Source organism: Bufo bufo, chromosome 2 (assembly GCF_905171765.1).
Source record: "Bufo bufo chromosome 2, aBufBuf1.1, whole genome shotgun sequence".
NCBI lineage: Eukaryota > Metazoa > Chordata > Amphibia > Anura > Bufonidae > Bufo > Bufo bufo.
The window spans coordinates 430,337,522-430,352,343 of NC_053390.1; the positions used below are offsets into that span (position 1 = coordinate 430,337,522).

Below are 14,822 nucleotides of genomic sequence, written 5' to 3' on the forward strand. Positions count from 1 at the left end.
GTACTACACAATGGCCAGAGCTGTGTAGATCTGAGATTGGCTTCTGGAGCTACTCCTTAAAAGCTGGGGCACAGGGTGACGGACCCCAAGCAGACAGAAATTGATGACCGACCCTGAGGATAGGACATCAATAGTGAAATCCTGGAATACTCCTTTAAGGGGACTTGAACATGCATTTGCTTGTACTGCAAAGATCCAAAGATGAAATCTGAATATTAAAGGAATACTGCAATACTTCTGTGGACCTGCAGTGTCATTCTATTACCATCTGCCTCTGCATATTTTAACCTGCCTACTAAAATGGCAGGCCTGAGGCCTTCATAAGAATCCCAACGGCCATGACAACTGCTTGACATCCCACAATTAACTGGGTCAGATGAGTTAAAAGTCCAGGATCACAGTTATTTCTAATTCCTGATGCTGGCACTTGGTGTGCATGGAGTGTGTATGAAGCAGACGCGCCATACACTCCCCGCATGAATATCTTTCTGTTACAGTAGAGCTATCTCATGAAATGATACATGTGTTCTTCTAGTGATTCACTGAAGAGTAAATGACAGACATACAATCACGACAGCATACATTTTTAGATAAAAAATAATTTTATTTGACTTTATAAATCTAAAATACATCTATGTCATTGTACAATGTACATTTCCCAAGTGCATTATGGGATTAACATGAAACATCCTTCCTCAAGAGAAGAAAAATTATAACTTTTCCAATAAAAAGTATATTATCTGTTCATTATTAATCTGCAAAATTATATTAACTGTCCATTACAAGGTAAAGCACTTAGGGCAGAAGTCACTAAACATTTGTATGCCAATAGACTCTTTTCCGGTGCTGGCTTACACACTGCAGTGGTCCCTCAAGATACAATGGCCTCCGGATACAATACCTACAATGGTGTTTCCTGAACCATCATCTGTTGAAACTAGTCTCAATATACATTGTCTCAGACTCAGTTCTAACCAATCAACATGGCCATTTCTCTGGTGAAACACCTGTACTATTTGTCCAGTAGCTCCTCTCTACATGTCCTGTACTGCCCTCTATCTGTACCAGGATGAGCTGCTCCTTTGGATGTCAGGTGAGGGCGGCTCAATTTTATTTTCCTGGTATACTGTGTGCTTCACAGGATCCTGAAAAAGCTCCTGTCCTCATCATCAAAAGTAATTAGCAACTATTCCGGACTTTCATATGTAAGGACTTGCTTTATCTGTCTTAGATATCTGATTATTTTTCTTAAATCTTCATTTTCTTTTATCTTGGTCTGACATTTTGGGGCTTTGGAACCAATTCCATTTTTTCCTTAGAGTTACAAACTTAAGTTACAATGGTTTTATATCTTATAATGGTCATCCTGCAACCAATTTATATTGTAACTTGAGGGACCAGTGTATTTTCCATTTGCATGAATGCCCATTCAAGTATATTGGTGTTTTATTCTTTCAGATCCTCACTGTATTAGCATTTGCTGTAAATGGCAAATAAACAGTAATAGAACAGTGAAAACTGATTGCGCTGAAGAGCCACTGTTAACTGCCTGCATAAAAGAGTCATTTCCATATCTTCTGGGTTGTGGTTCCAGTGTTATATATCCATTAATAATTTGGATGTGTGGGGGAGGGTCAGTGACACTGTAATAAAACAAGAAAATATAGTCAATTATGGAAAGGAAGACAAAAACTATGCGAATTTAAAGAACAATACCATCACTCCAGCTTCTACATTTCCACAAATGACCCAGCACCACCACTTTCTGCCAAATTGGTAATCACAGTTGTGACTATGAACTGCGGTCGTTGTCATTGCTTGTAACAATTATGACAACACAGACACTGGTATTTTTACAGTGTAGCCCCCTTGACTGAAATTACAGCTGGCATTGGAGGTACAAATATTGAGGTCCACTGACGCCACTTCCTTGCCTCACTTGTACTTTTCCCTCAGACCTGCCATACCCTGGTATCAAGTTAATAAACTATGGCCAATCATCATGGAAGACATTTCCACCTACAATTGAACCTTTCTTTATTGGTAGAGTGTAGGTTGGTGTGGCAGTGAGACATACTGTAGGTTAAATATCGGGCAAATAATTGTTGCAATTGTCATTGTTCACCATTATAGTTTGTCCCCTTCTGAAAACAATGGCCCAGATTTAGAGTTAAGGCCCCCATAAACATTAGTGTACCCAACAATTCTCCCGGGAGATAAGCTGCCACCAGAAGTATCTGACAGTGACTTTCTTCTCTGTATTTGTATGAGGGAGTTGTGAGGGAGTCAGGAGACATAGCTCTTGGCAGAAGCAATGGTTTGGCCAGCATATGTTGAATATGTGTGGGGATCTTTAGACAAGGTAGACATTTAGACGGGCAATCTATAAATGTGTCACCATTATCACAGTGGCTCAGGTTGTATGATAAATCTGGCACATCTATAGGCTGCTCCCCTTTTAGATGTCTTAGGGCAGTGTTCCTCAACTCCAGTCCTCAGGGCCCACCTGTCGCTCATGATTTCAGAATATCCCGCAGAATATCACCTGCTCAATGTTAAGGAAATCCTGAAAAGATGACCGGCAGGTGGGCCGTGAGCACTGGAGTTGAGGAACACTGTCTTAGGGTGAATTCACGTGTGGCAGAAAAGTTTTTTTACACAAACTTCTGCAATCTGGAAAATCAGTTCCATTCAGGAGGCTTGCAGAGATCCATGTGCTTGCTGCCAAAACAACCCCATTTAAATGAATCAAAGTGATTTTCAGTCACAGAAATTTCTGGGGGAAAAAATCTGCTACGTGTGACCCCATAACCCTTTTCCTCCAAGCCACAAACCTGCTCGAATGTGGGGAAAAATACACGATGTGACTTTTTGCAACAAATATGCCACAATTTTAGACAAAATCAAGCACAGCGAAGTATCTACCATTGCAAGCATGGTTTCCAAGAGTATTTTTGTGTTAAATAGGACAGCTGCAATTGGAAGCAGGTTTATTACGTTCACAAACACGCACACCAGGCACACAGTAAGAGATTTAGCCTGTTAGTGGGTGAGGCATTTCACATCTCAGTGCTAAAGATCTTTTGTTTGCTTTGTGTTTCTCCACTGAAGTCAATATAATTCTCACATGAAGATGCCATTAAATTAGCAAACTTTGAGAATGGCTGCTACAAAGGTCTGTCCCTCACATGGATATCCTGATGGTCAAGAGGAACTAGAGCAAGGGGGACTCCTGTCAAAATGTTCTTCTATGTCATAGATACATGTGGAAAGATGACACTTGATAATGAAAGTTTTTTTTTATCACACAATGGGGAAGATTTACCAAAACTGGTGTAAAGGAAAACTGTCTTAGGCTACCACACTAGCGTTTTAGTTTTACGGTATTAAGATCCGTTATAGGGGCTCAATACCGGAAAAAAAAAATGCTTTAGTTTTGTCCCCATTCATTGTCAATGGGGACAAAACTGAACTGAACAGAATGGAATGCTCCAAAATGCATTCCGTTCCGTTTAGTTGCGTTCCAATACCAGAGAGCAAACCGCAGCATGTTGTAGTTTGCTTTCCGTCCTGGGATGTGGAGCAAGACGGGTCTGGCATGTCCCCCAATGCAAGTCAATGGGGACGGATCCGTTTTCTCTGCCACAATAGAAAACGGATCCGTCCGCCACTGACTTTCAATGAGCTCATGATGGATCTGTCTTGGCAATGTTAAAGATAATACAACCGGATCCGTTCATAACGGATGCAGATGGCTGTATTATCAGTAATAGAAGCGTTTTTGCTGATCCCTGCCGGATTCAGTAAAAATGCTGGTGTGAAAGTAGCCTTAGTTGGCCATAGCAACCAATCAGATTCCACCTTTCATTTTCCAAAGGAGCTTCGAAAAATTAAAGGTGGAATCTGATTGGTTGCTATGGGTGACTATGCCAGTTCTACTTTACACCAGTTTTGATAAATCTCCCCCAGTGTTTAAGGAGTTTGAGAGTTCCATTTATATATTATACAATTATATATCAGCTGTGGTCTGAGACGGGAAGCAACTAGTTGAGGATAGGTGGGGCACTCCCCAGCTGCAGCTAGGATTCAGCATAGGAGGGGACACCTTTGTTAGGGTCCATTCACACGTCCGTTGTTTCTTTCCTGATCTGTTCCGTTTTTTGCGGAACAGATCTGGACCCATTCATTTTCAATGGGTCCTGAAAAAAATCGGACAGCTCAATGTCTGATTTTTTTTCAGGACCCATTGAAAATGAATGGGTACAGATCTGGTCCAGATCTGTTCAGCAAAAAACGGAACAGATCAGGAAAGAAACAACGGATGTGTGAATGAACCCTAAATGTAAGAAATACGGTAAAAAAAACATTGGAACAAAAAAAAACATGTAAAACACCATTAAAATGTAACACTCTGGCATTTTTTCAAGCAATGCAAAAAACATAACTAATGGATATCTATTCGACAAAAACCTGAGAAAATGCCAGACCCAGAGCATGCTGCAAATCAAAACGAAAACACCATTGACCCCCAATATGTACCTCAAGTGTGATAAAACACCACTACATAAAAACACTTTTGTGTGCTGCATTTACTGTTTCTCATATACTTCCATGTAAATTCTGGAGCTGGCACGTACTGAAAAAAAACAAAAAACTAAAAGAACGCCAACAACAACACACCAAAACCTACAAAACCCCTCAAAATGCCAACACAAAAAAAAAAACTATGTGTGTCCCCAGACTAAAGCTGACAGAGGTACTGTAAAAAAATCAGCTGATGTGACTGCCGCCTACCACGCTTACTGATTCCTGATATGTAAGGGTGTCTTCACACGCTGCGGATTTTGTTGCAGAAAATTCCGCAAATTTAAATCAGTTCCATTCGCTTGAAGAAATCCATGTGCTTTCAGCCCTATTCAAATGAATAAACTTATTTTCAGTTGCGGAATTTTCTGCAACAACATCCGCCGCATGTGAAGGCACCCTGAGAGTGCTGACACTAGTCAGACATTGTGCTCTGGGCCGGGTGGCTGCCATATCAACTCATTTATCGCATGGCAGAAGTGCTCTGTTAGTTTAAGCAGTGACATGATGACTGCACTGGTGTCTCTGCCGGTCTGTCTGATCGGCATCTACTATGTGTGAACCTCAATTTTGTATATTTGTATTAAAGAAAATGTTTGCTACTTATGTTTGCTACCTATGCGATGCTACCTTCTTTCCTAAGTAATGTCCAAATGACATCATGTCCTCTTGCAGTGGCCACAGAGAACTACCTACAGGGAAGCTCTACCCATAAAGCCAGAGTAATTATGGTAGATGGTAACTACAGGATAAGTTGTGAGGATATGTGGAAGGAATATATAGGAGTTAAAAAATCTATTTGAGCTCACCTTCATAAGTTTGTTAGAGAAACTGGCCTTCAAATTGACGACCAATAGGCAGTACTTCTGCCAAACAATAATACAAACATTTATCACCTCCACAAACCAAAGGCAAAAATAAACCAGAAATGTACATTTTGGCAAAAATGTGAAGATCATCAATGTATAGAAAGAGTACACAAAATGGCACAGGGCTGCTGTCTTCAGTCTCTATACGTGTCATAGTCTTAGTAATATTAGGTTTGCCTTCTTCATTTGTCATTAACAGCGAGCTCATACAGTTCAATAAAAAGTCATTTATTAAGCTGATAAATGGTCAGTCACGTTGGTTAGACTCTAGATTAATAAATAACCTACTCTGTAAGTATAACTACTATTAGCATTATCCAATTGCTCAAGGCTATGTCTAACCTCGGAAATTCAACACAACTCATTTCAGTAGTCTGATAAATATCAAGAATGAGAGTGAGACTATGCTGTTCTCTTTGTACTAAATACTGGATCTTATTAAAGGGGTTCTCCATCTGATAAAAAAGTGAGAATGGCTTTATAAAATAAAAAAAAATGAATAAAAGAGTCATACTCATCTGACTGATTCCCTTGCCCTCCAGTTCCACCACTTTCCAAGTCTCTTCATGTCTCTACTTCCTGGTTCCTCTCAATAAAGGAAATGTAACTGCTCAGCCCATCACAAGCGGCATAAGTGATCAACCTCAGTCAAAGGCCTCATGCACACGACCGTTGTTGTGTTCCGTGTCCGTTGTTCCGTTTTCCGTGATTTTCTCCGGACCCATTGACTTTCAATGGGTTCGTTGAAAACTCGGCTAATGCACCATTTGTCATCCGTGTCCGTGATCCGTGTTTCCAGTCCGTCAAAAAAATATGACCTGCCCTATTTTTTTCACGGACAACGATTCGGGGACCCATTCAAGTCAATGGGTCCGTGAAAAAACACGGAGGCACACAAGATTGTCGTCCGCGTCCGTTTTTTTCCTATCATTTGCCTGGCAAACTTGACTTAGACTTTTTTTTTGCTTTCCTTCATGTCTGGTAATCCTCCAAAAATAAAGGAAGACACACGGAAACAACAACGGAAATGGATCACGGAACAACGGAACCCTATTTTGCAGAACGGAACACAACAACGGTCGTGTGCATGAGGCCAAAGGTTGGCTCACATTACCATGTCAAGAAGCACCAGAAAGTAGAGACAGGTGGGGAATCGGTGAGATAAATAAGGCATCCTGAATGACATGCCAAAGAGGGTCCAATATTGCTTCTTTTATTTATTTTTTTAAGCCATCCTGATTGACATGCCATAGAGGGTCCCACATCTGTACAAACGCTTCTGAAATCTTGCTCACACACTGTTGATTTCCACTTCCCAGGCATGTGAAGTGACCTACTAAGCCATAGTGATGGAGCATCCCACCGAGCTGCCAGGCACAGGAATTAACACTGCAGGTGCAGGATTTTAGTAGCATTTCTGCTGACATGGGACCCTCTTTAGCATGTAAAACACACTACATTAGGTGTAGTTACAGCCCTGACAGCATGACTATTCAAAAGAATGGCTCATCCAGATGACTACTTGTGGCTAATTACCACATTGCACACACCAGTTTGAAAGAGAGTTTCTTACACTGTACTTTTTAAGTGATATAGAATCATTCATAGATTGTAAACTTGCAAGCAGGGCCCTCAGTCCTCTTGTTTTAATTGTTGACATCTTTGTTGCTATGTTATTTATGACTCTGTTTGTAACTTGAACCCCCTGATGGTAAAGCACTGCTTGACTATCAAAGCTTATTAGAGCACTAAACACAGAATCCAAAAAAACAACAAAAAAAAAATAACTAACATAATCTTGTTTTGCCTGATATCACAATTGCAGACTATGAAAAATAACAGGAGACATAGCATTCTAGAGAGAGTCAGTTTTGAGACTAGGCTAGGTAGGGCTAGGAGAAGGAAGCATATGTGTGTAGCTGACAGGGTAGCTCATCCTGGATCTGGTACCACTCAGGATTGATCCAGAACATCTCCAAAAAGTAGGCCAAATGCAAGAGAGGTGTAGAGACCTAAGGGATAAATACGATAAAAAAGAGGTGAATAGGGTGGCTCACTTGTCCACTACCAGGATGTAGGTGCTCTAATCAATATGGTTCACCCACACATAAAAATAGAAATTATTCAGTAGATGATTGGCACTCTTTGTGGACACTGAAACGTATATTCTCAAATAAAATAATCACTTTATTGGTGAAGCTATAATATATAAAAATATAATAAAAAGAGGTATTGATGAGGATATTAAAAATTGAGAACCACAATATAAATATCAGTAGATAACCCTATCAATAGATAACAATATATGATAGTGAAAGAGCTATTAATATTGGACACTTGATAAAAATAATGTTAGTAGATAGTAAAATTAACAGTAAAGGTATCCAATGTGAATTATTAAAAATATGCTGCATACGGCAGTCTCCCCTTTATATTCATGTGGGACGCCACGGCCGGCATGCAACTGCAACTGAGATCTCTACAACTGAGATCTGAGGTACCTAGGCTGATAACAAACTGAAAGTAAGAAGGATCTTGGATATTTACCAACCTACTGTGAATAATTCACATTGGATTCCTTTACTGTTATACATATTCAAAAATAAGTGCCACCAAAAGGACACAAAAAACGGCCACTGTTACAGAAATACACCACCATAGATATTGTGGTAGCAGTGTTGCATGAATTGATATAGTGTAAGTTATATACTTGCAATTAATTGTTTATACCGATACACATGCACTGTTATCTACTTCTTTTTTTAGCGCAAACTGCTTTAGTGCAAACTTTTACAATTGTGTATATGTACACTGTTAAAAAAAATAAAGGGAACACAAAAATAACACATCCTAGATCTGAGTTAATTAAATATTCTTCTGAAATACTATGTTCTTTACATAGTTGAATGTGCAGACAACAAAATCACACAAAAATAAAAAAAATGGAAATAAAATTTTTCAACCCATGGAGGTCTGGATTTGGAGTCACACTTAAAATTAAAGTGGAAAAACACACTACAGGCTGATCCAACTTTGATGTAATGTCCTTAAAACAAGTCAAAATGAGGCTCAGTAGTGTGTGTGGCCTACTACAACGCCTGTGCATGCTCCTGATGAGGTGGCGGACAGTCTCCTGAGGGATCTCCTCCCAGACCTGGACTAAAGCATCTGCCAACTCCTGGACAGTCTGTGGTGCAACGTGACGTTGGTGGATAGAGCGAGACATGATGTCCCAGATGTGCTCAATTAGATTTAGGTCTGGGGAACGGGCGGGCCAGTCCATAGCTTCAATGCCTTCGTCTTGCAGGAACTGCTGACACACTCCAGCCACATGAGGTCTAGCATTGTCTTGCATTAGGAGGAACCCAGGGCCAACCACACCAGCATATGGTCTCACAAGGGGTCTGAGGATCTCATCTCGGTACCTAATGGCAGTCAGGCTACCTCTGGCGAGCCCATGGAGGGCTGTGCGGCCCTCCAAAGAAATGCCACCCCACACTATTACTGACCCAATGCCAAACCGGTCATGCTGGAGGATGTTGCAGGCAGCAGAACGTTCTCCACGGCGTCTCCAGACTCTGTCACGTCTGTCACATGTGCTCAGTGTGAACCTGCTTTCATCTGTGAAGAGCACAGGGCGCCAGTGGCGAATTTGCCAATCTTGGTGTTCTCTGGCAAATGCCAAACGTCCTGCATGGTGTTGGGCTGTAAGCACAACCCCCACCTGTGGACGTCGGGCCCTCATATCACCCTCATGGAGTCTGTTTCTGACCGTTTGAGCAGACACATGCACATTTGTGGCCTGCTGGAGGTCATTTTGCAGGGCTCTGGCAGTGCTCCTCCTGTTCCTCCTTGCACAAAGGCGGAGGTAGCGGTCCTGCTGCTGGGTTGTTGTCCTCCTACGGCCTCCTCCACGTCTCCTGATGTACTGGCCTGTCTCCTGGTAGCGCCTCCATGCTCTGGACACTACGCTGACAGACACAGCAAACCTTCTTGCCACAGCTCGCATTGATGTGCCATCCTGGATAAGCTGCACTACCTGAGCCACTTGTGTGGGTTGTAGACTCCGTCTCATGCTACCACTAGAGTGAAAGCACCGCTAGCATTCAAAAGTGACCAAAACATCAGCCAGGAAGCATAGGAACTGAGAAGTGGTCTGTGGTCACCACCTGCAGAACCACTCCTTTATTGGGGGTGTCTTGCTAATTGCCTATAATTTCCACCTGTTGTCTATCCAATTTGCACAACAGCATGTGAAATTGATTGTCACTCAGTGTTGCTTCCTAAGTGGACAGTTTGATTTCAGAGAAGTGTGATTGACTTGGAGTTACATTGTGTTGTTTAAGTGTTCCCTTTATTTTTTTTAACAGTGTATATACAATTTTACTATCTTCTGACATTTTTGCTAACTACTGATTGTGTTTTTTATCTAGTGTCCAATATTAATAGCTCTTTCACTATCATATATTGTTATCTACTGATAGGGTTATCTACTGATATTTATATCGTGGTTCTCAATTTTTAATATCCTCATCAATACCTCTTTTTTATTATATTTTTATATATTGTAGCTTCACCAGTAAAGTGATTATTTTATTTGAGAATATACATTTCAGTGTGAGTCCAGAAAGAGTGCCAATCATCCACAGAATAATTTCTAAGGGATAAATAGCCTTAAAAAGCACCCGTGTTCAAGAGAAGCCTCCGGTGCCTGAGAACACCAAAGCACAGTTTGGCCCACTGTGTAAAATCTTCACATCCCAAGGTGGAAGTGTGGATTAGCAGCCTGTTCAAAGAATAATAACAATAAAAAATAAATTTGGATCAGCTCACCTCCATGCAGGTATGGTGCACGCGATCTGGGCTGGCAACCCGGAACAATGCAGGAAAAATGTGGATAGTTCCGGTACCCAAATAAAACATTTTTTTTTATTAACTCAGAACATAGTAGAAAAATATTAAAACCACTGTCGCTTACGCGTTTCGGGCATTGAGAAAGGGGCTTGTATACCCGAAACGCGTAAGCGACAGTGGTTTTAATATTTTTCTACTATGTTCTGAGTTAATAAAGGAATTTGTTTTTATTTGGGTGCCGATCTATCCACGTTTTTCCTGCACTGTTCAAAGAATGTTGCAGAAAAGTTTGCCGGCCATTGAGGGAAATGTTGTTAGATCTTAACTAGTGAAGTATTAAACCACACATCTGGATGCTAAAGCACAGGTCTGTTAGAAAAGTGCAGAGTAAAGAAGATTGCTTCAACGATTTTAGAGACACCTTTTGCTCTGTGATGACTTGTGCAGCTGTGAGAACTGTAACATCTGTGGAGACTGCATTCTGTGTAACATCAGCCAGCCCATTTCATTTAAGAACTGTCCTGATGTGTTTGCATTTGAATTCTTCAGTAAAAAACTGTTCAGCTGCCCAGATGTCTCATCATTGCATGCTGCACTAAATTTACACCTCCAGGCGTTATGCATTACGATAACTGGGACCCTGCCTTGAGTCTTAAAACCTTCACTATCAAGGTCACCTCAACCATCATCACACAGAAGGACCCCAGAACAGGAGTCTGCCCTGAAGGGAATAACAGGTCTTCCCTTCCCATCACTGCACACCGACCCAGGGAGCCTCAGAACTGGGAGTACAAACTATCACTACACACATCTGGTCACCCTCATTCACACACTCCCTGTGACTGCGCCCCCACACCCGGTCACTGCACTAGTTACCAACAGTGTAAACTATATGTAGCAGTCATAATACCAGCTGTAATACATAGTACCAGTAGTACCAAGTAGTGTTAACACAGCTAATTAGGCCTCGTTTACAGCTCTACATGGAAAGTCATTCAACTTTTGCCCTTAGACTTCATGGAATGCCAGATCAGCATGTTTATACATTTGTAAATCCCCAGTATCCTAGAATTCCTAGTTGTATTTCCTAGACAGGAGCCATGAGAAGTTGATGAAAAATCCCTGTGACAAATCTATACCGTATCATAGCTAGACACATTTGTCATTCAGGGTCCCTGAAAGGCTGGGTAACACATTATGTGGAGCTGTAATAGGTCCCACTAAATACTAAGTGTGCCCAAATAAATCCGTACCCTTACTCCCAAATAGTGCCATAGCTAAGCAGATTGATAACCATGTGGACCTGTAGTAGAGACTGAAGAATACTAAATCTACCAAGACAAATCCCCCTCCTAACTCCTAAATAGTGCCACAGCTAGGCAGATTTGGCTTTCAGGATCCTGAGAAAGCTGTGTGATAACCATGTTGACCTGTAGTAGAGACTGAAGAATACTAAATCTACCAAGACAAATCCCCCTCCTAACTCCTAAATAGTGCCACAGCTAGGCAGATTTGGCTTTCAGGGTCCTGGGAAAACTGGGTTACCACCATGTGGAACTTTAATAGAGACTACAGAATGCTAAATCTACCATAATGTAATGGTAACATTATATGGACAGTGTGTACAGCTCTACAAGACTCGTAATCCAGGTCTCTGGATGAATGAATATCGAATGTGCATAGACAGACAGTGAGAAACCCCTAGGCAAATGACATTTAGGTAGCATTTTCTGTAGTGTCAGTGCCCTGATACTGTATAGTATGCCTGCACACATTCAGCGGGAGGGTTTCTAAGAAGCTGCTCAAGTTTAGCAGTTTCCTCCTTTTTCACAGTGCTCTGGGTGTCCATTGAATGGGCATTAATCCTTTCCCTGACCTTCCGGTTTTGACTGTGAAGTCATCCTAGTGTACAAAGCCGGTCACCAGCTGAAGTTGGAGGGGCAGGGTTGAAGGAAGCATTCCTGCTTAAAATCTGCTAAAACTACTTTCTGTAGCAGTTTGCAGATGTCCAGGTAGAAAGAGCTATAGACAAACTGTACTCCACATATTATACTCCCCCCCCCCTTGTTTTTTTTAGGATTTAGTGGTCCTTTAAATATCTGTGGACTGATGGACAACTTAAAATGTCTGGTGGATCCACAGGTGGCTCACAGGGGATTTCTGAATGTCCTTACTGAGTCTACAGCAGCATAGAGATTGTGATGCTGCAGGAGCGGGGAGTCGGTTGTCAGTGACAGCCGAATTCCCCACATAGAAGGCGGTGACAATTCAAGTTGCAAGTTCAGGTACAGGCCAGCAGTAAACGGTGAACCACGTGTGGTTAGCTCACTGATACACCTAGAATCTTCCCCAGTGGTCTGTAAGAGGGTGGGTTCACATGTACATTTTGCTTGCCATTTTTCTGCACTTTTGCATTTTTTTTTAGCATTTCTTTTCATTAGGTGGTGTTTTTGTGTTTCTGGCTTCTCATGAAAAATATAACATACTGTAGCTCATGCCATTGTTTCAGGAATTTACACATCACCTTTTCTATAAGGAAATACCATGAAGAAAATGCTAGTGGGCAAACACAGTTTTTGCAAAAAAATGCATGTGTGTAGGGACGCTAAAACAGTGATGCCTTTAGATGCATGTCTACTTACTGTAGCAGCCATACAAGTATATGCCGCTGATTGTATTTCCCATCCATGCCAATTTGAAATTAAAAGGTGTTCTTATTTACCTATCTTGAATGCGAACCCAGAGGTCACTAAAGTGACGGTGTTTTTCCTTCTTTGGCTTCTTCTTTTTGTACTTCCTGTCATCCTTGGCCATTCCATCTACATTATCAGACATGAGCAGGTTGGGTATCATCTCTTTCTCTTTGAGTGGGTTTATTTTAGGCCTCATAGATGCGCATGGGGATGATAACATTGAAGCTGGAGAAGGTGACAACTTTGAGGTAGGAGACTTTTTACTTTTGCCACTTTCAGAAAGAAACAAAACCAGATGCAGTCATTAGAAACATTTTTATGTGAAAAATGGATTTACTAAAACCAAGTCTAAAATATTAAATAAATTAGGTTAGAATAGGCTTGCTCTTAAGGCACATTTTCACGTGCTGAGGAGCAGCCAATTTTCGGGAAGGAATCATTCCTTCCTGACAGTCGGCTGCTCGTTAAGTGGAGGTGAAGCTCTGTATTTACATGCAGCGATCACCTCCACAGTATGAGGACGAGGGGTTGCTATTGCGATTGCTCATCCTCATACAGCTGAACTGTTTCTGGGCAGCAGATTGCTGTTTAGACCCCACAATCTGCTGCCCAGTAAAATAATTTAGGTGCCTGGATGAACTACAGAATCACCCGATGAACAAGCATTTCGCTAGTCCATTGGATGATCGATGTCAGCTTTAGACGGGCAGATTGTTGGGAACGAGCATTCACAGGAATGTTCATTCCCAATAATCTGCCCAATTATTGCCCCATCTAAACCCACCTTTTGACTCTGCTCACATTTGCACTACGGCGCCCATCGAACTGCACAAGTTCCATTGTATGAGGGATTTGAAGGGCGCCTGATATAGCTCACTGGAGCTATTAATGCTGTTATAGGTGCTGGAACCTGTTCTGGCGTCCAACCAGAAAACCAAAATTGCTGGATCCGGCATATGCTATATACCACAGATGCCAAATGGATCCCATAATAAGGTCCGTCAGGTTTTTGGCCTGGATATCTGCATTCTGCTAGACATGATGCAGCATGCTATGGTATTTTGTCCTTTTTTTTTGCAAGAATCTGAGATGGATGCTCCTACCAGAACCTCCACCTCGTGTAGGGCAAATGCAAATACATTTACTTACAGGGTCTGCTACACAAATGTGTCATATGATCACTGCAACGATGGCTATCTATGCCAATTGGTGATTTAGTTAACGTAGAGCATAAACACAATGTAGCGACTTACCTCATGATTGACTTTCCAGCAGGGGTGTGATGCACATCATAGCCGTATCGTTTTAAGACATCAATGACAGTATTGTTACCCATGAAATGACCTGCACAGAGATTAGAAGAATAGTGTGAATGATTACCATTTGCCACCAATACCTTGCTTGACTACAATAGAAAAAAGTTGGTTGATAGTCATCCAGTGTGGACATTCACAGCAGGCTCCCACGCCTGTTATTTCTATCAACCAATTCGCTTCCATAGTAATGAAGGAGGTTGGTCAGTTTTCATGCCTAGTGGCTCACATTTTCATATATGATCTTTTATGGCATAGTGTGCTGGAGGTTGGACTGGACAGTCATAAGTTTCCAAAATGTCTACACATGTTTTGCTTTCCTTTTCTTCTGTGTTATCTTTACATGTAAAAAAAAAAAACTCAAGACCCACAGCGTGCAGATGGATTAGCTCAAGCTACTATGGAATGGCCATAAATGGTTTTGTTCTTATATCTGATATGCCCAGTGCTTTACTAATCCGACCTAGTCCTCCCCATAGTTCCTTCTGTTTTGTGTTCACCTTGAATAC

General features: G+C 41.4%; 1 protein-coding gene across 1 annotated transcript in view; it reads right to left on the reverse strand.

Moving 5' to 3' along the window:
- Positions 1–1,187: 1,187 nt before the first annotated feature.
- The window catches only part of TRABD2A (TraB domain containing 2A), an 81,029-nt gene continuing 67,394 nt past the window's right edge, over positions 1,188–14,822 (reverse strand). The window contains exons 5-7 of the mRNA XM_040417400.1: positions 14,254–14,344; positions 13,030–13,272; positions 1,188–1,643 (exon numbers count right to left, since the gene is read on the reverse strand). Coding sequence (XP_040273334.1) covers positions 1,463–1,643; positions 13,030–13,272; positions 14,254–14,344 — 515 coding nt within the window. The 3' untranslated portion in view covers positions 1,188–1,462. The remainder of the gene's footprint in view (positions 1,644–13,029; positions 13,273–14,253; positions 14,345–14,822) is intronic.